Source organism: Narcine bancroftii, chromosome 13 (genome assembly GCF_036971445.1).
Source record: "Narcine bancroftii isolate sNarBan1 chromosome 13, sNarBan1.hap1, whole genome shotgun sequence".
Taxonomy (NCBI): Eukaryota; Metazoa; Chordata; class Chondrichthyes; order Torpediniformes; family Narcinidae; genus Narcine; species Narcine bancroftii.
In genome coordinates this window covers 23,448,799-23,473,009 of record NC_091481.1, presented here as the reverse complement: position 1 = coordinate 23,473,009, position 24,211 = coordinate 23,448,799, and the positions used below count along the sequence as shown (strand labels likewise).

The window sequence follows — 24,211 nt, the reverse complement described above, 5'->3', positions numbered from 1 at the left end:
ATATATATATACACACACACCCACCCCATATATATACACACACACCCACCCCATATATATACACACACACCCACCCCATATATATATACACACACACCCACCCACCCCATATATATACACACACATCCACCCACCCCATATATATACACACACACCCACCCCATATATATACACACACACCCACCCCATATATATACACACACACCCACCCCATATATATATATACACACACACCCACCCCATATATATACACACACACCCACCCCATATATATACACACACACCCACCCCATATATATACACACACACCCACCCTATATATATATATATATATATATATATATAACACACACACACACATCTCCAGAATGGAGGACCATCGCCTTCTCAAGATCGTGTTATATGGCGAGCTCTCCACTGGCCACCGTGACAGAGGTGCACCAAAGAAAAGGTACAAGGACTGCCTAAAGAAATCTCTTGGTGCCTGCCGCATTGACCACCGCCAGTGGGCTGATCTCGCCTCAAACCGTGCATCTTGGCGCCTCACAGTTCAGCGGGCAGCAACCTCCTTTGAAGAAGACCGCAGAGCCCACCTCACTGACAAAAGGCAAAGGAGGAAAAACCCAACACCCAACCCCAACCAACCAATTTTCCCCTGCAGCCGCTGCAACCGTGTCTTGCCTGTCCCGCATTGGACTTGTCAGCCACAAACGAGCCTGCAGCTGACGTGGACATTTACCCCGTCCATAAATCTTCATCCGCGAAGCCAAGCCAAAGATAGATACACACACACACACACACACACACACACACACACACACACACACACACACACACTATATATGTGCACATGCATATACAGTATGTATATAATGAAGAGGTTTGGAGTGCCCTCAGACAGCTCCAAGAAAAGTGCAGAGAACAAAACAAAGGACTCTACATCACCTTTGTTGACCTCACCAAAGCCTTCGACACCGTGAGCAGGAAAGGGCTTTGGCAAATACTAGAGCGCATCGGATGTCCCCCAAAGTTCCTCAACATGATTATCCAACTGCACGAAAACCAACAAGGTCGGGTCAGATACAGCAATGAGCTCTCTGAACCCTTCTCCATTTACAATGGCGTGAAGCAAGGCTGTGTTCTCGCACCAACCCTCTTTTCAATCTTCTTCAGCATGATGCTGAACCAAGCCATGAAAGACCCCAACAATGAAGACGCTGTTTACATCCGGTACCGCACGGATGGCAGTCTCTTCAATCTGAGGCGCCTGCAAGCTCACACCAAGACACAAGAGAAACTTGTCCGTGAACTACTCTTTGCAGATGATGCCGCTTTAGTTGCCCATTCAGAGCCAGCTCTTCAGCGCTTGACGTCCTGCTTTGCGGAAACTGCCAAAATGTTTGGCCTGGAAGTCAGCCTGAAGAAAACTGAGGTCCTCCATCAGCCAGCTTCCCACCATGACTACCAGCCCCCCAACATCTCCATCGGGCACACAAAACTCAAAACGGTCAACCAGTTTACCTATCTCGGCTGCACCATTTCATCAGATGCAAGGATCGACAATGAGATAGACAACAGACTCGCCAAGGCAAATAGCGCCTTTGGAAGACTACACAAAAGAGTCTGGAAAAACAACCAACTGAAAAACCTCACAAAGATAAGCGTATACAGAGCCGTTGTCATACCCACACTCCTGTTCGGCTCCGAATCATGGGTCCTCTACCGGCACCACCTACGGCTCCTAGAACGCTTCCACCAGCGTTGTCTCCGCTCCATCCTCAACATCCATTGGAGCGCTCACACCCCTAACGTCGAGGTACTCGAGATGGCAGAGGTCGACAGCATCGAGTCCACGCTGCTGAAGATCCAGCTGCGCTGGATGGGTCACGTCTCCAGAATGGAGGACCATCGCCTTCCCAAGATCGTATTATATGGCGAGCTCTCCACTGGCCACCGTGACAGAGGTGCACCAAAGAAAAGGTACAAGGACTGCCTAAAGAAATCTCTTGGTGCCTGCCACATTGACCACCGCCAGTGGGCTGATAACGCCTCAAACCGTGCATCTTGGCGCCACACAGTTTGGCGGGCAGCAGCCTCCTTTGAAGAAGACCGCAGAGCCCACCTCACTGACAAAAGGCAAAGGAGGAAAAACCCAACACCCAACCCCAACCAACCAATTTTCCCTTGCAACCGCTGCAATCGTGTCTGCCTGTCCCGCATCGGACTGGTCAGCCACAAACGAGCCTGCAGCTGACGTGGACTTTTTACCCCCTCCATAAATCTTCGTCCGCGAAGCCAAGCCAAAGAAGAAAAAAAAAAAAAAAAATAATGAAGAGGTTTGGAGTGTACAATGATATCTGGAGTATTTTTAATGGACCATTGAATACATGTTCATTAGGCAACCACAAATTAAAACAAAATGTTAACTCAGCACAGATTACTCTGTTATGCCTATAACTGAAAACTGAGCAATTTTTCTACTTTTTCTTAAACATGCCAAATTGTGGAAATTATCACCTGAAACGTTCAATTTCTTGTTAGGTTTTCTTGCCGCATTTACTTTGCCATACACACCACAAAATATTCAACACTATGTTCAACAATGAGTGCTATTTCTAATAGTCATCATGGGTTAAGTTGAACACATGCTCACAGATGAAACTTGTTTACTTGGTTTCACTTAGTATTAGTTAAGGTAAATATAATTAACAATATCAATCAATTGTCAAACCTGCTATAGTGGGATACACAAACGTACAAAATACTTTCAGTGTTACTAGGCAACAGGCTAAATTATTGATGAAATTATCACAGCCAAATTAATTACTATTTCACAACAAGATATTTTATAAACTGTTTAAAAAAGAGAAAGGAGAGCTGTATCTTGTCAGTGTCTAAGAGTTACATTAAAATTTCAAAAGGAAATTAAAATAAGATTTAACCTACAAATTGATTTGAAATACTTTTCTCAGATATTTCTCTCCTTTAGATTGGACATAAAATCTAAGATTTTCTCAATTATTGAACCAAATATTTATTTACATTGGTGATTTAAAAATATATATTTTCATGAAGACTTGGATAAATCCTTATGATTACCAAATCCAAACAAATGCATACACTGCAATTCTCTGCAGTAAAGGGAGGAAATGAGTCAAGCTGTCATTCAGTGAATGCCGCCCACAATTACTTCATGCTGCCATACCATTCTCTGAGAGATAAATCTCAATGTGATCTCCAGAGACACAAGGCTGCAGCATGCTACTTTGATGAGATATTTTCAGAAGCTTATTGATTTCTTGGTTAATCGAAGCAACAGCAAACCTACTGAAATCCACTCATTGTACACATTAAAACAGTAATAGTCGAAGCAGATCTTGCTGAAAGCAAAGGTCCAAACAGTGCCTTATGAAACTCTTCACAGTATATTCTGCTAGAAAAGGAGAAATTCTAAATGGCTTGCATACAGATTTTCTTTTAGTTTTCAACCAAGGTAAGATTCCTTCATTTTTCTAGTAATTAGGCATGCATAATTTATAAATATTAAACCATCGTTTTTTTTTAATATTGCGTTTGACGATTTGAATAATAAAAATTCTGAAAAATTAATTTACTTCCCTTTTTATATAAAATACTGTATGAAATAAAAATCATCCAAATACTATTATTCGTAATATAACCAGAATAATGAAATTTATTAATGTGCAGTCAATGGTTTTCCAATAAAATTAGTATACCTGCAAAACGTTAAGAAAAAAGTGGAAGAGGCTGCATTTACAATTTTAACTGCTCTTTAAATGGACAAATATTGTAGCATTTTTCTTCAATGCATTTTACATAAGGCTTGACTAATTAATAACCAAACACACTCAACTACCTGTATCTAAATTATATTTGAAGAGATTATATGCAAGTGGAATGTGAAGCCATTTTGTTGTTTTAAATTGATTACAGAGCTCAGAACTAAATACAAATCTACTTCACAGGATCTGACACACCAGTTTTAAACAACATTACTTACTGGAACATGCAATTCAACATCATTTGACCAGACTCTCTCTCACGATTATGGGCAACATGAAAATTATTCAGTAGTTCTCAATAGAAATCAAGACTTCAAATAATTGTTGCAAATGACCGAAGATTTCATCTCTGATATCATGTATGAGCCATTATTTATTCCAGAGAAAGTGAATTTCAATTCACTTAAGAGGAAGAGCTTGGTTGATCTGCCCCAATATTTTAAATAGAATTCTGATATTATGATGAAACCTAGCTCAATCTTTAAGTATTTATCACCTAGTTTGATCTCTGACCTTAGTGAAAATACATCAGAATCATCCTAACTGCCGTTTTACAAAAGGTCCAAGGAGGAGTGATTTAAAAATGAAAACAGCTGTAGAGTAAGTTTAGAAGCCAGGAATGCAAATAATATTTCTGATGAAGGATCCTTGATCTGAAATGTTAGTATCATTTATCTTTCTACAGATCTTGCCTGATCTTCTGTACACTTTTCTTCATTTTCTGATTTTAATTCAAACAGTTTACATAATTTTCTGTTAACATTTTGATTTCAGACAACATAAATCATGCAACCTGGTTATTAAAATTCCTTTTGGATCTCAATTGGAACAAAGGACATGCATACTAAGCAACTGAAGAATGTTGTGGTACATCTTATTAGTTTAGGAAAATAGTTTTAACTTAGTTAATGCAGAAGCAAACTGATAAAATATGACATTGAAACCACATACTTTGAAAATCAGGGTTATGTCACATAATACTGTACTACATTTCGAAATGTGACGTACATGAAATTCTTTAACTTTTGTCTACCATAAAGCAGACAAAGTTGCCACTTTGTCCACGTCCCTCAGCAAAACCTACAGCACCTGGTGTCCTCCAAGTACTGACAAGACCTGAGCCTACTTAGCTTCCAAGATCAGACAATCACAGGTGCATTTAGGCTATTAGGTGCTGTACAGCCTCTTCATTATCTCTTCAATGTCCTCCACTGTATTAATACCATTGATATGGTTGAATATGGTAATTACCTGACCCTTCTCCAGTATGAATTCTTTTTGCCATGACCAGGCCATGAGCAAATGTTATCTAGGTCTTGTTGCATGGAGTTATGGATTGCCTCATTTGTTGAGTTATAAATGAGATTGCAAATGGAATTGAACACTGTCATCTTCGATGACCTTCTTTCCATCAAAGATAGAGCAGTTGAGGATGGTTGAGCCCAAGATAATGCCCAAAGCCATCAGCATTAATGTCCTAGGACTGGAAGATTAGCCCCTAATAACTGTAACCATCTATCTACCTTAGTGTGAGGGACGACTCTAACCACTGACAAGATTGGAGCCAGATCATTCAGGTAAAACCCAAACTACATGCATTACACAAATTTGTCCAATAGAGGGCAGAATCATTGCTTTTAAACATGATAAGTCAAAAAGTCACACGCAATCAAAATATTGAAATCAATTATTAAAGCATTAAAGCAGTGTTGTCATGTTACAGGTACTCCCCGACTTGCGACCTATGCAACATGCCCATCCAGACATACAACCCAATTTTAAAAAGATATAAAATAAAATTTGCAGATTATGTTGTATTTGACAAACTATAACAGGGATACATGGAATGCAAGAGGCAAAATGTGTGTACTTACCTTGTTAGTTGGCGTCCCAGGGTCTGGAGGCTGGGTGCGACCGTCTTGATTCCTGTACATATGCACGTCTTCACTTGGGTTCGCATATTGGAGTTTGGTTGCCGCATGCATGAGTGTTAATATCATTATGGCGCTTAACTCTCACGCATGCGCCAACTGAACTCCAATATGAGAACTCACTGCACCAATCAAGACTCATAAATGTGCACAAGAATCAAGGTGGCTGCACCCAGCCTAAGGACCCTGGGACATCGACTAACAAGGTAAGCATGGATCAGAATGTGGAAAGAGTCACCAAGGTTGATTGAAAAATTCAGGAAACTTCAAGTTGTTATCGTCAAATTTACAATGAAAAAAGATTTGATTGAAAAGTTTGCTTTAAGACTTTGGTACACCCTGTGTGTGGGCAAAATTCTGACTTGCGTCCATTTTGAGATACAACCAATCCTTCGGTAAGTCAGGAGTACCTATACATCACAAGTCAGTTATATTAAAATAAATAATAAACACGTCTGTTATGAATTAACTGATCATATAAAGAGTGTATACCGGTACAAGTTCACTACTTGTTACAACAGAATAAGTGTTCGCTTAATTTAATTTCCAGTCTGAAATCTGCATATCATTAACAGTCAATAGACACAGTATTTTGTTTCCCCTATTTAACAATCACGTGTCTGAGTAGAGAAATTTCATTCTGCCCAAATATACCTCTGGAGGCTGATTAAAATGTACTGGATTCATCATTTGTTATTTAATTATAACACATTACCATATTAAATCTGACTATGTTCATCAACCCCATTTCAGGAAAAAAACAGATTACCAGTACATATCTGAGCAACAAGCTGGTTTAAAATTAATTAAAATAAAGCCGTTTAACTGTCTATATTTGTTTTGCCACAATAACACAAATATAATCTCAATTGCACATGAATGTACATTCTAATGAGAGGGGAAGAAAGCTCAGTTCTTAAATATCATTTAGCATCAAATGCCTATCAGTTATTGGATCTTTAAAAGGAGATCTTAACCTTAAAATACCACCTCTTATATTTTCAACACAGTGACTTCATAGATTTTCAGAGATTAGTCAAGGGCCTATTTTTTGTTTTAAGAACCAATGAAAATTTTTTATTATAGACTGTAAGAGAATATCATAACCTAAAAAGCAAACCCAAATACAATACTTAGCCATCTGGATAGTCCCAAAAGCAAGAACACTCATGGATTAGCATTAAAAAGAGGTCAATGTAGCACTATATATAGATGCATTGTTGACAGCCTCCTGTACTGCAAACCAGGAGGGAAGCGCTGTTCTACACTCGACTGTGCCCCATTGTAACAGGAACCTTCTGCTGGCACATCTGCAACAAGTAAAAAAAAGTCATGTCCTGGTATATGGAATGCCATTGAGGCAATGTACAGCCAGTGAGGGCTCGTGTTATGCTAAATGGAATGATCAATGTGGCCACTCAGTTGCTCAGGGTTATATTCTGGCCAACATTGCTGAAAACTGGCAGTGAGTCCTCCAAGCATTGAGACTTGCCCAGGCCTACAGTCTCTCTCACCTGCTTCTGGACAGTATGGAAGGCACCTGCTCCCCTCCTCTGTTCATCTCTCAAACCCAGATTTTTCTCTATGATAACAAGCTTAATGGATGGTATCCACCATTGAGAAATTTCTGCACTGGTGAACCATGGTCAACCACACAAAGAGGACAGAACCAGCTTCCCAAACATTCAATAAGTGATGAGAGGCACCAAAGGATATAGCAGCTTCTCAATACGTGGAGAAGCCAGTACTAACCCCCAGTAATGGGTTACACTTACACACCAACCAACGTGCTAGCCAAAGCCTATTATCCCAGCTTCGTTTTAAGCATCATCCGGGCAAGTCAACTTATAAAGCAGGTAGTGCAGCAACAACAAACAAACAAACAAATAAATAAACAGATAGATAAATATGATGACAACAACAGTGTAAGGAGCAGTGTTACAAAAATTCAAGTAGCTCAGAGTTTTGAAAAAAAGTTAGGAAAACAATACAAGGGTATAAACTTTTGCCAGTGTTGGATCAATTTAACAGTCTGATAACAGCAGAAAAGAAACTAACCTTGAATTGAAGGTTTATATTTTTGAGCACATGCATCTTCTGCTTGACATAGGGAGAGGTGGGCGGGGTGAAGAAGAGAGTTTGACCAGGGTGGGCAGGGTTTATCAATGTGTAACTTTACTGAGACAGCAGGAGGTATTGACCTAATCGATGGAGGAAATAAATTTAGTAAAATTGCATATATACACTCAAATTGTGGGAAAGAGGAAATATTTTTGTAAACAGCTTATTTCCTAGTTTTAAAAAATGTTGAAATTAATACTCTTGTTTACAATTTCAGGATTGACCATCTTCAAAGAATCTTTCTCCTTTCTATTGTACAAGTCACCATGCAATCAGAAATTAATCTGACAATTCATGATGAGACACAGAATGTTGATGACAATTCATATTGGACTCTTAACTACCCATCAAGTTTTCAGGCCTCTCTTACTGGATTTTTGATACTGGAAATTGTATTGGGACTCAGCAGTAATTTGACAGTATTGGGACTTTACTGTATGAAGTCAAACCTCATAAACTCAGTCAGTAATATTATCACCATGAACTTGCATATATTGGATGCTGTTATATGCATTGGATGCATTCCCCTTACGATAATTGTCATTCTCCTTTCACTGGAGCAAAAAGCTTTGATTTGCAATTTTCATGAAGCTTGCATTTCTTTCACAAGTGTAGCAACAGCAGCAAATGTGCTTGCAATCACTTTGGATCGTTATGATATTTCAGTTAAGCCAGCCAATCGGATTTTGACGATGGGAAGAGCAATTATGTTACTAACATCGGTATGGATTGCTTCCTTTTCTGCATTTACGATTCCTTTCATTGAAGTCAATTTCTTCAGTCTACAAAGCATCTGGCAAAATAAGACAATCTTATGCTTTGGTATAGATGAATTTGACAATGAACTGGGAATATATTATCATCTCTTAATTCAGATTCCCATCTTTTCTTTCACTGTTATTGTTATGTTAATAACCTACAGCAAAATACTTCAAGCCTTGAACATCAAAATTGGTTCACGATTTTCAACCAGGCAGAACAAAAGAAAAAGGAAAAAAAATATTCCAACTCTACAACATGAAAATACTGATCAATCAGAAAATGGTAGAAGACACAACATAAAGCTAGGAGTAAGAACTTCAGTTTCTGTAATAATTGCTCTAAGAAGAGTGGTTAAGCAGCATCGAGAAAGGCGGGAACGACAAAAAAGGGTTTTTCGAATGTCCCTTTTAATCATTTCATCATTTCTCATTTGCTGGACACCATTATCAATTTTAAATACTGTAATAATATATAAAGGTTTAAGTGAGAGCATGGTAAAATTAAGACTGTGCTTTTTAATCCTGGCATATGGAACAACTATATTCCACCCTTTACTGTATGCATTTGCAAGACAGAAATTCCAAAAGGTCCTCAAGAGTAAAATGAAAAAGAGGGTGGTATCGATTGTTGAGGCCGCGCCGTCCCCAAAAATGCAGTAATTCGCAACTCCTAGCTAGATCACAAAAAAAAGCAAAAAAATTGTCAAAATTGCCTAATTCTTTTATTAAAAAAGTGAGATAACATTTCTTTTTTTTTAAAAAACAGATTAAGAAAAAGTAAACGGTTTTATTTGGAAAAATTTGTAAAGTGGTAAATAATAACAGGTGTCCATACTATGCAACCTACTGGTAGAGTACCAAGGTTACTTTAAAATCAAATTACACTATTTCTCAGTTGTAAATATTACCTAATTATCAACACTCATTATGTGGCTCTAACTGAATTGTTCCAATTAACTTATTTTTCTGGTCTACTGACAATAGCGTCATGCCTATTTGAATTGAACGATTTAGACGACATGATTCATTTTTAATTCCATCTTGAAAAAGGTAAACATCAGTTTGTGAATTATTCTAACCTACTAAATAGAATGGTTCAAAGCAAGTAATCAAAAGAAAAATTCAAAAGCAATGAACTGAGTAGTACAATGGCTCAGCTGTGGAGTTTGCTGCCTTACAGAACCAAGTTTAATTCTGACATCAAGCTCTGTCTGGGCAGACATTCTCACTGTGAACTTGTATATTTCCCCTTGGTGCTCAGGGTTCCTCCCATACCACAAAGATGCAGACTGGCAGGTGAACAGGCCACTGCAACTTGCTCTATTGAGCTGAGTGGTAGAATGGTGGGGGGGGGGTGGGGGGTTGAAGAGACTGTAATGAAACATGGGATTAATGTAGGACTACTGTAAATGAGTGGTTCATGTGGACTGTAGATTTAAGGCCCTAATTTCATGAGAACCTGCTCCTTAAAACTCCACGATTTAGGTTCATAAGTTTATTTTAAGAATCATTAATTCCAGTTAGAAGATTGTCAGGTGAAGTGCCATTCCTCTGTAATGTTATGATGAGCATTAAAGAGCAAATTGTTTTCCAGATTATTATTCAGTCTTTTACACCTTCATTAACCAAGACTACAAAATCAGATTAAATAGCGGTACTTCTTGTGACAGTTTGTGCTGTCTTGACTTAGACGAAATGACAGTGGCATAGAAGTAAACATGCTTACAACCTAAAATATTATGAGGTCATATGGGATAAGAAATACTCAAATCTGCATCTAAAAGTGTGAGAGAGGGATTCCCCCTCTCAGATTTGCCAAGTTTCTTGTTATAAATCAGCAAATGTGCCCTTTTCAAAACAAAAGGCCAGTTTATGCCATGTAATTGCCCGAGCTTCCAAAATAAAATCCTTAGATGATGAATGATAATGAATGAAACTGAGATGTGTATTGGTTCTTATTTCGTTACAATGCAGAAGGCCTGACATTTCTTTGAGTGGTCCTGTTCAAGATATTAGAGTTTAATTGTTTACAGATTAAACTCGGATGCTAGGATGCAATTTCTGTGTCTATTTTTGCAATGATCGTTGCATTTTCTTTTATACAATGTTGGAATAGAAAAAATTCTGTATAAATTCAATGATTGAAGGAATTTCTTCACAATTTGCTCAGTGTCACAAAAAATGCATAAAATAGATTTTCTGTTGTTAAATGTTAAAGAAGTTAAATGCACAATCACGTTAGTAATTTTGTGAAAAATGATCACTACTTATTGTGATCATTCAGGTGCATTCCCAATTTCAAATGTGACAAATGCAGTGCCCAATTGTCCAATGCCTTTCCAAATTTAGCAGAGAAAAGCAAAGAGGATCATCTTTACATTTGCATCACTGTATCCTCAGGATATCTCAAAATTGAGTTATTTTGAACGACGGTCAACATTTTGAAATAAATGCTACAGTTTGGGGACCAATATAAAACGTATTCAAAGCTAAAATATGTGAGATAGAGATGCTACACACTTCAGTTATGAGCACAACATAGACTAATAAATTACTCAATATAAATTAGAGGAATATTTTAATTACATCTGCCTGAATTCAAAAAATTGCAAGTAATGACATTTGCTTTATCTTCATAATACCCATACTGTGATAAGCTTTCAGGTATGCTAACAGAGAAACAAGTACCTTTTTTGACTGCACATAGGACCCCTCCTTTTTCTTCCCCCCCCAAAAATTAACCTCAAAAACTACTCTGGGTTCTATACGCGAAGGTAACATTTTGGTTCTGCCATTTTGGGCACCAAAAAACAAACGCAATGGAGGCATTCCTCGCAAGTTGGTGACAGGGCATTCAAGAAGCCCTTGGAGGTGCTGTGGCTGTCCAGGATGTGGACCCAAGGACTACCTTCCCTTGGGTGGCCCGTGCTTTCCGATGTCGTCGCCGCCACCGCCACTCACTTCTCCCACTCGCGCGCTCTCTCTCTCTCTCTTTTTGTTCGACGAACATGGCCCCCAAGCAAATTAAATGAGGCCAGGGGGCCCCCGTGCCTCTTTCAATCTGTTTGGGGAGCCGTGCTCGTTCAACTAAGGCTCAGCGTGGAGCCTGATCACCGAGGCCCAGCCCATTGCCCTGGCTTCTCTCCTTCCCACCCTCGCACACCTGTCGGTCCCAGCACGCCTATCAAGCAATCATCATTTGTACAGTGAGGAAAGAAGCAGCCTGAGCCTTGGTGTGCGGCAGGCAAGAGGACATTTTGCTGTTGTTGCATGTGTGCAGGGAGGCTTCGGCATCTTAGTCAAACAAGACAGGAGAGTTTCCATCGAGGTGAGTGAAGGTAAATACATTAAAACAATTTTTCCTGAAATTTCACAATAAAAATGGGAGGGGGGTGGGAGGTCCAATATGAAATACAGTAAATGCTAATTCACAAGTATACTTACTAATTAAATCTTCCCACAATACTGTTTCCGTTGAAATTTCAATGAAGATTTTACCCAAGATCATTTTGTCGTATTTCACAGAAAATTGAGGTGGGTGGACAAAGATTGCTCTGGACATTATGTAGTTCAACCAGATTTGCAATACTTATCAAATAAATAAATTGGATGAGCATTTACCAAAAGTGTTAATATGGTCCTTCACTTGTCTGATCAGTGGAACTAATTAGCTCTTATGCGGGTTAAGATATGCATTTCTCTCTTTTTCCTGGTGTGCAGTTGATAAGATTTCAAAAGGCACCAGGAAGCAGCATTGGGGAGTCAGCACAATAAATTTACTCCTTATTCTAATGCAATTGAAATCATAATTTATAGGCTTAATAAAATTCTCTGATAAAAATCTGAAGACCGAAGCATGAACCTGTTTAATAGTCTGCCTTCATTTTATTTTGAAGGATAATGGCTCAAAATGTAAAAAAATTTACAGGGATAGGAAAAAAATCTTCATCCACTGACCATCATCCTCAACCCTCATCCTTAACATTCACTTTTATTATTGAATTGGAAATACTGTGGAAATAGTTGTGAGTTATTTATATTATTGTGTCTGATCTTTTAACGCCATCACTTTGCTGCACTGACCCCATTCTTCCTCAATTCTCTTATTATCCAAAATTCTGTCAATATTTTTTAATATACTCTGCTATTGAGCCAGTACAATCCTTTTGGATGGAGTAACTATAGTGAAGACATTTTTTTTTCTCATCTTAGTTCCAAATTGTCAACATGATCCCCTGGTTTTGGACATCACAGCCAGAGGAAACTTCATACCTGCATCTATCCTGTCAAGCATCAAGAGAATTTTGTTTAATTGAGATCAGCAAGCATTATTCTGAACTGTCCAAGAGTGTAGGCCTAGTCTGCTTGGTCTCTCCTCAAGTAACAAATGCACTATCTTCGCATTCAATCTGGTGAACACTTTCATGCAAGCACACCCTTTTTTTTAAAAAAAAAGGCAGAGAGAACAGACTGCACTCTATACTCCGGATCTCAGTGAAAACTCTCTCTGATCTCTGCTGGGCATATATCAACTGAAAAAGAAAAAGGGTGCCTTTTAAACGTAACATGTCTGATCTTGTACTCAAATGCTCTTATAATGAAGATCAATATATTATTTGTCTTTTAATTGCTTGATCTGCTTGGTGTGATTTCCAATAACTCACGAATAACGTCTCTCTGTACACCTTCCAACCTCATGATGAATGGACATTTGATGAACAGGACACATATCTTGCTTTCCTGACTCTGGAGTAAGAGGGGTGACAATCTGTTTCGAAGGGATAATTTTGCAGTCTGCTAAATGGGAGCAGGTCTCTTTGAAAGGGTACAATGTACATGGGGATGACCACATTTTTCTCAATGTTATCCTCTGTATATATCCAAGGCAAAATGTTTATTGTTACACCAGTTTTCATTCTGGAAGATTATAATGTTTGTTTTCAGATCAAGAGCTGATACGGCCAAGTGGATAAAATGAATTTCTTATTAATTTTCACAATTCACAAATTTCCGCATAACCAATACTCAGTGGAGTTTCCATTTTTACTCCATTCACAGATGGGGGTCTAAGAAAATACAATATGATTAATACAACAATATTTTGGAGCTGTAAATAACGCGCTGAAATTTAGGTAGGTTAATTGGCCTTTCGAAATTGCCCCTTGTTTGTAGGTGCGTGGTAGAATCTCGGGAAGTTGAGAATATTGAGAGAACAAAAGATGAAATTATTATATGATTAATGTAAATGGGTGCTGATGGTCAATGTGAACTTTGGTCTAATTTCCATGTTGAATGATTGCATAACTCAAAGAAAAGAAAGCATCATGTGATATAAGAGAATGCCAACACTAGGTTTATTTACTTACCCAGTTCATTGAGACTTTGTGCAGCTTTAGTAATCTCCCTGCTTCCACCCTGTAGCTGGCCTTGCAACCGCTTACTTAGGTACAAAATACGGATAATTCTTCGAAGCAAATCACAAGCTGCCTAAGTGAAATTCAAGAATATTGATTAACTGGAAGTTTGACCCATTAACCATGCTTGTTCAGTTTTAATTGAGCTCAAAACTTTTAAAGTTTAAATGTTGGTATTTTGACATTATTAACATTAGTTTCATTAAAGTACAGTAAAAGTCCTAAAATATGGACTGCTCAGGAATTGGGTCGGTCTGGATTTTCTGGATTCTCAGGCAGTGCTTTTAGAAATCAAATTTAAGGATGAATAAAGAAGAGATGAACAGGTCAATTTTAATAGTTTATTCCTTAGCAAATTCCAGATGCTCCATTTCTCAAAACGAGCAGATTTAGAGAAAAATAAAGTCAACACTTGACAAAAATGTAAACATAATTTTAATTCATTACCAAAAAACATGTAATACTTGAAATTATGTTTAAAAATTAACATTGCAAAAGACAAATGCAGTATATAATGAATTTGTTTGTGATGAGATTACCTGTATTAAGTGTGGATACTTGTTGCCACTGTGCATTTGTGGCACTTAGGCATGCACACACACAAAAGCCTGCTAAATTTAAAGTTTGAGAGTCTGGATTCTTGGGTGGTTCAGATTTCTGGCATCTGTATTTTTGGACTTTTACTAGAAGAGAAACTGTTTAATGCTAGAATCTAAAAAACATGGAAAACTGAAGAACCCAAAACTATGCACTTATGATAAAATGAACATTATCTATAGTTGAATCTGGCTTGTGTTTCTGCAACCAAAAAAAAAAATCAACAAGATGGACTCTTGCAACCTATCTTTTGAGCTGCAAGATTTTGATAGAACAATTAATTTCAGTTCAATTTTTGAGATCTTCCACAGGAAATTATGTACATATTACTAAATGAATGCAACCAAAGGGGAAGCCAGAACCATGAGGCATTAATGCCAGGCTTAAGTGTTTCGATGTTGATTAAATCACCTTTAAGATTACTTCCTTTTCTCGAACCTGTTGAATCAACAACCAAATTCTCAGGGAAGAATATAAATGCCCGCATCCCGCATGCACCACAAAAAATGCAAATAATCAAATAAGATCTAAACAGTAATGTATTATGCGGGTATGTGGGTTGTTCCACAGTACATTAGGAATAATCTCCATCGAGATCATGAGAGATTAGGTAGGTTTCCTACATGCAAGGTCATGACAATAGAAAATGCACTGAATTTGAATATTTTGTTTCAAAAAGTAACCAGGCGGATACACTAAATATAAAAAAACTACCGAAAAGTTGCCCTTATGTAGAAAAAAAGTCTAATCTGAAAAGAGACAAATTCAAATAGATTCTAAATGTGAGAGATAATAGAATATTGGAAGTAAAGCTAGTACGAATGAAATAAGGAATACTGGACTGGACTAGAGGAAGTTAAGCAAGTGCTGAGTAGGGATGAATTCCGATAAGAGTGTGAGGAAGGGTTACGCAGTATAATAGAATAAGGGTCTTAATAGTGATAGAAAGTTAGCAAGTTCTGTATATAGAATAGTAAGTCCTGGGGGTTGAGATGTGTGAATAAGGACAAAGGCAGATCCATAAGGACAATGACATGATGGGACCCAGACAGGATACCCCATGGTCTTTCAAGTTTACAGAAACTGCATGTGGGCAGACAGAATTACCAAATGCCAAACCAATCCAGGAGGCAGAAGAATGTTAAGGGGGGAGGGTACCTCTAAACTGAAATGAACTGTATAAAAGTTGGGTGAGCCCCAGTATGTGTGTGTATTCCCAGGGTAAGGGGAAGCACCCAACTTTGCACTGTTGTACAATAAATGTTCTTTGTTCTCAATTTTTGTCTCGAGCAAAATCTGTGAAGGTTCTTCTGTTTCTCACATGAAGAAGAAATAAAGATAGCAATCATTCGTTGTCTAATCGAGAAATTAAATAATTTGCACAGATGCTCAGGGAGGAGGCTATCCAAAGTAGATGAAACAATGAAGAATAAAATATTTTACCTTTCACTTTAATGGGATATAAAAGCACATGACATACAATGTGTTACTTCTGAAATATTACAAACAACCTCAGATACCTTATTTGCTTTACTAGTTGACAGAGCAGATTGTTAAGCCAGGGCATGAGGGTCTCTTCAAATCTATTGCATCTATCCTAACACACAATGGACAGAATGACACTGGGCATTTGAAATGTCCTCAGTAATGCAACACCACGTTAGCTTTCTTGTCTTAGACACACAATGCTATTGCAGTGCTTCCATTGAAGAAGCATGGCATACCTGAAGATAAATAATTAATTGTATAATGATATAGGTGAATTTGTTAAACAGCTTGCAATGAAGTAAAATGAGACAGGAATATTTTATCAGCTATAAAGGGCAGTAAAGTTAGCCCAGCAGTTAACGCAATGATGTTACAGCACCAGCCACCCAGATTGGAATCTGGCACTGTCTGTAAAGACATGTCTGTGTGGGTTTCCTCCAGGTGTTCTGCTTTCAAAACATACATAGGTTATAGGTCAATTGGGGTATTCGGGGGGCACCGGCTCGTGGGTCAGAAGGGCCGGCAACTGTGCTTCATGTCTAAATTAAATTAACTATAAGATGAAAGCAACGTGACTACCTATACAGTTGATATATGAAACAATATGTGACCATATCTCTAGATAAGTGCTAAGGGGATTTGACCCAAGTCTCACATCAAATTTTGACTCCACATATTATTCCACTCTTGGGCCAAGCATGAAAAAGTTCCTTCTGCAGTCATGCAACAATAAAGGAAAGCAGAATCAGCCAGCATTTGGCCAAGTATGCTATCAAAATGTCAACAGAAGTACTTGTCAAGAAAGACTGTTCTTTGTTTTGGAGAGTAACAGCCCCAGGTCAAAGCTGCAGGATTTCAAGGCAATCTGTTAGCACATCAAGACCGTGGACTTGTGTAATGGAGGATTTTGACCAGCTTATGCAAGAAGGGATGCAGTTACATCAGAAGACATAATCTACATTCCACCATGGGGCCCAGGGATGCAGTTAAATAGGAAGACATAATCTAATTTATACCATGAGGCCCAGGATGCATATGAATTAGTAGACACATCTAAATTCCACCATGAGGCCCAGAAATGCAGTTGTCATTTGTTGGTCGTAGACGGTCAGGAGATCTTGAAGATAATTAAATCATTTAGTCAAAGAGATCTTTGGCTTGGCTTCGCGGACGAAGATTTATGGAGGGGGTAAAAAGTCCACGTCAGCTGCAGGCTCGTTTGTGGCTGACCAGTCCGATGCGGGACAGGCAGACACGATTGCAGCGGTTGCAAGGGAAAATTGGTTGGTTGGGGTTGGGTGTTGGGTTTTTCCTCCTTTGCCTTTTGTCAGTGAGGTGGGCTCTGCGGTCTTCTTCAAAGGAGGCTGCTGCCCGCCAAACTGTGAGGCGCCAAGATGCACGGTTTGAGGCGTTATCAGCCCACTGGCGGTGGTCAATGTGGCAGGCACCAAGAGATTTCTTTAGGCAGTAAGCTATGAGTAAACAACCTTTGGGTAATATGCCGAGAGAGATGGCAACATCTCTCAGCAAGAAGAACTACTAGATTCCAACCAACGTCCCGGTCGGGGGAGGTGGAGAAGCTGCTACCGACGCACAGACAACCTACTACAAGTGTGCAGTTGTTGCCTCGCTTTGGCAGTTGGGACCAGTCCAGGCGTTGATAAGTATAATTGGGAAGGGCTTGCATATTGTAGTTTGAATTCAGCTTTAGATTTAGTAATAAAGACTTGTATGAACTGAGGTGCTCTCGGTGTGGGTGTCTGTTTTCTTTCGGTAGACCAATCTAAAACGAACAAAGTGAGAGGTACAAGCTTACCCAGGACAATTTGGAACCAAATTATCAACCACACTCCTAGTAAAGTACTGAAGTTAACATACTGGCTTCCAATAACATCTGGATCCTTGCAAATTTGTCACACTCAATCGAGCTCAGGCTAAAAGCCATGTTAAGATTATGACTCAAATCAAGTAAGCCACCATGGAAGAGACTTTAATGATGCTCTTCAATGGAGTGTGGAATTCAAGTGGTCTTAAGCAGAACTGTGAAATATTCCAATCAAAGACCTCACTGATAACGTCTACATAACCATTATCTGGACTAGGCTTTCCACTTAGAATTTAGATACCGTAGCTTCCAACCAGAAAAACTGGAAGAGGAAGTTGCAGTCACTCAGTTCAAGCCCCATTTGCAAATCTAACAAAGAACAATGTAACACATCATCAAAGACAGCCCCGGATTTATCCTGGCCATAGCAAATGACACAACCTGGCTCAAAAGCCCAAACTTCAGTAAATAAAAAGTACCATGCACCGTCTAAATGATCAAGTTAACAAAGATAGAGTTTCATAGAGACATAAAATTCTGGCAGGACTGGACAGAATAGATGCAGATGGGATGTTTCCAAGGATGGGAAAATCCAGAACCCGGGGCCATGGTTTGAGGATAATAGGCAAACCATTTAGGACCGAGATGAGGAGGAATTTCTTTACCCAGAGGGTGGTGAATCTGTGGAATTCATTGCCACAGAGGGCAGTGGAGGCAGGTTCATTAAATATATTTAAGAGGGAATTAGATCTATTTCTTCAGTATAAGGGTATTAAAGGATACGGAGAGAAGGCGGGGACGGGGTACTGAACTTAAGATCAGCCATGATCTCGTTGCTGGCGGAGTAGGCTCGAAGGGTCGAATGACCTACTCCTGCTCCTATCTTCTATGTTTCTATGTTTTAACTATTTTGCAGTTTTCTAGGTCAAAAAAGATAACTTTCTCAAATATAAAACACGTCTTTCTCATTTGGATCCACAACCTGAAAAATCACAAGGCTCGAGATCAGAAATGTTTTAAATATAATTTTCCCTTCAAACACAAGTAGTGGCTTTCAAATGTTTTGAAACACAATTTACAGAACAGTCTTACTCTCAAATGAGATTACTGAAGAAAATGGATGATGTGAGGCTGCATCTGAATCAGAGAGAACTGCAGGGCTGCTGTGCTCTGGTGATTACAGACACATGGATCCAGGACACCACTCCAGACTTAGCGATCCAGCAAGATGGTCTCATCTTCTTCAGGTCTGACAGAGCTGCTGAAGCTTCTGGCAAGACTTGAGGAGGGGAGACTTGAGGAGGGGAACTGTGCATTTACATCAACGAGAACTGGTGCACCACTGTCTCTGTTCAGCAGAAATAAAGTACCGCTTGGTGAAATACAGACCTTTCAACCTGCCCACCCTAATGGCCCATGTTCTGCCTTCAGCTAATGAGGATGAAGCTTTATGCTGCCATCTGCGAAGTCCAGACTTCCCACCCTGACAGTGCCATGACTGTTGCGTGTGACTTCAATCTCACCCACCTGAAAACAGTTTTACTACTGTTTCAACAGCATGCGAAGTTGACCACCAAAAGAGAGAACACCCTGGATCGAGCCCTGGCAGCACCTCACCCCCACTTGGCTACTCGGATCACATATCCATCCTGCTAACCCTGGCGTACAGACCCCTGGCAAAGCAAACTAGGTCAGATCCCAGGGAGATCAGAATGTGGCAGGTGAGGCCACAGCAGCACTGCAAGATTGCTTTGAGACTATGGACTGGATCGGTTTCAGGGAGGCAGCCACATACTATGGTTATGTAAACAGGGGGGGTACAGTGTTTGGCGACATCAGCAAGTGCATAGAGAATGTCACCAAGATCAAATGCTTCACAATCAGGGCTAACTGGAAACCATGGTTGGATGCAGAGGTCATGCCTTTATAAGAGCTTGTGATCCTGCCTTCAGGACAGGGTGTAGGATGGCACTAAGATCACCCAGGGCTGCACTCTCCCGTGCAATCCGGGAGGCAAAGCGGGGGTATGTACTGAAGATCAACGGACAACTGGGCAAAATGAGGTGCATATGGCAAGGGATCAAGACTGTAACAGATGACAAGACAACCTTGCGAGTTAAAGACAATCAAAATGACATCTCCCTTCAAGACAAGCTGAACATCTTCTCTGCACGGTTTGATGGAAAGAACAGGATGATGCCAAAGAAAGCACCATGTTCTTCTCATGAAAGAGCCCCCTGCTTCATCGCGGCCGAGGTGAGAACCCTATCCAAGGTGAACACACACTAGGAAGCAGAACCAGACAACATACCTGGTGAGGTACTGAAGGACTGTGTAGACCAAATGACGGAGGTCTTCACTGACATCTTCGCCACCTCATTCCATCAGTCCATCGTCCCCAGAGGGTTCAAGACAGCCACCATCATTTGGGAGGTGAAAGGTGCCGGAGTCTGTTGGCTACTGTTTACGGGCTTGTTTGTGGCAATAATCCATATCGTATGATTGGGCGGGGGGGGGGTGGTGCTATATTCCTTAGTGCCATAGAGGGAGTTCTATTATTATAAAATATATGTTTATGAATGATGTTTTATTGATTACATTGACGTTTTCTTTTACTTTAGAGAATTGATTTAACATGGAATTTAAATTGCATGATGGAAGAGATATGAGATTTTTAATAGATGCATGATTAATTAGGAGTAATATCAGATATATTGAAATTTAACATTTAGAATTGATTTAAAACATAAGATTAACATATTTGGATATGTTATAATGTGTTGGTTTATGTAATCTCAAAAAAAATCCACTCCATTTTGTGCTTTCTTTTTGGGGGGAGGGATGATTTTAAAAAATTATGTATCATTTTGCATAATTTCTATTGTAATGTATTGTTCAAGATAAAGAAACTTATGTTTATGTTTGATGCAAATAGAAAATAAAATTTATATAACATTAAATAAAAGATAGCCACCATCATCGTGGCATGTACCACCATGTAGCACTGACCTCCACCATTATGAAATGCTTTGATCATCTGGTGATGGAATGGATCAAAGCACACCTCACAGAGATACTGAACCCTTTTCAATTTGCCTATAGAAGAAACCGTTCCAGATGATTCTATAGCCTTGACACTTCATTCTGTCCATGCCCACCTGGAGAGCGACATCTCACACGCCAGATTGCTGTTAATTTACTTCAGCTCGGCATTTAATATGATTATTTCCCAGAGAATGTTGGAGAAGCTGTTCTTGCTGGGACTCAAAACACCTCTCTGTAACTGGATCCTGGACTTCATATCAGAAAGACCAGTTTGTCCAGGTCGGTAGCAGAATGTCGAGCACTGTCGCACCTCAGGGCCGTGTGCTCAGCCTGCTCCTGTACATGCTACTGACCCAGATCCAGCTCCAACAGTGTCATAAAGCTTGCAGGTGATACCACAGTTGTCGGCCTCAATGAACAACAATGATGAGTGGCATGACAGAGAAGAAGTGGAAAATCTTGTGAAATGGTGAGACAGTAACAACCTGTGTCTCGATGTGGATACAGCGAAAGAGATGATTGTGGACTTCAGGGGGACCAGAAATGACCATCATCCACTACACATCAACAAATCTGTAGTACAGAGAGTAGAAAGCACCAAGTTCCTTCCCTTTACTATTGTAGTGACCTATCGTGGACACTCAACATCTCTTCACTTGTCAGGAAGGTGCAGAAGACTAAACAGGCAAAACTATCAGCCACCCTTTATGTCAAACTTCTATTGGAACTCTATCGAGAGTAACACTCTTTTGTCAGGTTGTACTTGTACAACCAGCTGAAAATAAACTTGACTGGAAATCAAATTTAACTAATGTTTCAGTTTCAAGTGCAAGAATTATTCAAAATTGAGGAGGTTATTTGGCAAAATAATTTTATTACTTCAAGGTGAAAATGTCAGTGGGAAAGTTAATTCTGATTTCCAGCCAATTTAAAGAGAGGAAACTTCTACATGGGAAGCAATACCATATAACATCAAAAGCAAAAAAAGAGAAGCATAGTGGATCTTCGAGGAATGACTGAAATTTCTCCCAACCAGTAATGACAATAATAAAATATTGCTCAACAAATGAGTGACAGAAATCTAACAATAAAGATAACCATGTCCACCTCTCTGGCCTATTTCATGGCAGTTTCTCTGTGGATGCCTGCTCTAAAGCTGCCAGAAATAGGTTTAAATTAAACTCCTCAAAACCAACAAAATACCACTTATGCCATCTTTTGTCTGCTACACATCTCTCCTCACTGACAAAAGACAAAGGAGGAAAAACCCAACACCAACCAACCAATTTTCCCTTGCAACCGTGTCTGCCTGTCACGCATCGGACTTGACAGCCACAAACGAGCCTGCAGCTGACGTGGACATTACCCCTCCATAAATCTTCGTCCGCGAAGCCAAGCCAAAGAAGAAAGAAGATAAATTCAATGGGGAGGAAAAATTACTTTTACAACCTAGCATTCATTTTGCTCGCAGGCATCAACAACCTCTCATCAGCAATTCCACTACAAAACTAATGCCCGAAGTTCCTCTTTGTAAATTTGGTTGGAAATGCTTGGCGCATGATTTCAATAATATACATCAAAATCTCATCAACCATTCTTCTATTTACATCCATTTTACCCAAATCAGTCATGTATTTCTACAATTCCTTCACCAATTCTATTCCCTCAGTTCTATGACAAAGAGCTGCTTTTCTTTTGTATTGGCCTGTACCCTTATAGGAAAAGAAAGGAAAGCAAAACCTAGTCCTTTCAGAGACATTTGAGTATTAGTAGATTCACCTCCAGCACCTTCTGCAGCCTCTACATCCACGCTGCTCCATTGGCAAGTCGAGCGCCAAATCCAAACCTCCGATACAATCAGAAAGCCTTCCGTGCCAGAGGCCCTTTAGGAGCTAATGACATGCAAAATTGGCTGCTTTCCATGGTCTCCACCATGACACTCAATGGTAACCCAAACCTTGGGATATCCAATGTTTTGGACTTTTTAAAACCTTTCACAGCTTGTTAAAACTTTAGAACTCCAAACATGCCTGGAGCCCTATGATGCCAGATATCCAATACTCATCACTTATATTTTGGTATCATACCTGTAATCTGGCCAACTGTGCAGTCCGAGCAACAATCTTGTTATACGGATCAACAATTTTTCCTCTGATCCTGTCAAAAAGAAAAGCAAAAGAGTTTTATGCAAAATTGAGCATTACAAGGTTGTCATATTTTAACAATGGAATCTTGAACAAGAACTAATGCACTACAACATGGACCAAGTACCCAAAAAAACAAGAAAGCTCAATGCTGGTAAGCCAGTTCACTTTCCTTGGCCACATAAACAGATTCAATCCATGCAACTGCATTTTATCAAAAACATCAAACTAGCTTCCAACAAATTTTTTTTTCCATAACCTGGTATAATGTTACCTTGCTCCACGTTAAGAAAATTTATTCAATACCTTGAACAAGTTTATTTGATGTAAAATTCAATTGGTAATTATTCAAAATCTTTTTATAAGCAAAGGCAAGCAAACGAAAACTTCAAATAAAAGGTACTTTATATACATGTTCACACTGGCACTCTGTAAAATATTTCTCAACTCCGTTCCTCAAAAGCCCATATCCCATCAGAATACTTTATTTTCCATCTATCTTACCACTTCCTTTCAAAATTGTAATATATGCAAGGTCATACCAACAGACAGAAGATCTAGGCATATAATATTCTCTGCATACCATTTGCCCTGATAAGCATATTCCTAAAATAGTAAACAATACTCATTAACTCAAAGTACAGGTAGTCCCTGACTCATGACCGCAATGGGGACCAAAGGACTGGCTGTAACTCTGGTTTGGTCGTAAGTCAGGGAATGGGGGACCTCGGGCTGCCACGGGGTAAAACAGGGACCATTATATATACTACTTTTAATACAAAATATGTACTTGTACAGTAGTTTTAATAAAGCTTTTTGAAAAAAAATTTTGGTTGTAGGTCAGGTGGACGTAACTCCTGTAGGTCAGAAGTCGAGGACTACCTGCACATTTTTCCAAGTTCATTCTAACATTCTGATCAATTACCAGTATTTTGATTTGTGGAATTGCACCAACTTAAATGAAGATAATTCATCATTTATTTTAATTCCATTATTTCTAGGAGCAAAACATTTGAGCCTCTTCCAGTTAAATACATCATGAATGATCCACATTTCATTTACCTAACTTTGCTTCACATCCA

The 24,211-nt window shown here is 39.2% G+C and overlaps 2 protein-coding genes across 4 annotated transcripts in view; one reads left to right on the top strand and one right to left on the bottom strand.

Moving 5' to 3' along the window:
* cog5 (component of oligomeric golgi complex 5) overlaps window positions 1-24,211 on the bottom strand; it is a 95,332-nt gene that overhangs the window by 53,397 nt on the left and 17,724 nt on the right. For all 3 annotated transcript variants that reach the window (XM_069909161.1, XM_069909162.1, XM_069909164.1), the window contains 2 exons: window positions 23,073-23,142; window positions 13,983-14,103 (listed from right to left, as the gene is read on the bottom strand). In XM_069909161.1, coding sequence (XP_069765262.1) covers window positions 13,983-14,103; window positions 23,073-23,142 — 191 coding nt within the window. The remainder of the gene's footprint in view (window positions 1-13,982; window positions 14,104-23,072; window positions 23,143-24,211) is intronic.
* LOC138748118 (G-protein coupled receptor 22-like) lies at window positions 8,122-9,276 on the top strand. The gene has a single exon (XM_069907813.1). The coding sequence runs from the start codon at window positions 8,122-8,124 to the stop codon at window positions 9,274-9,276; it is 1,155 nt and encodes a 384-aa protein (XP_069763914.1).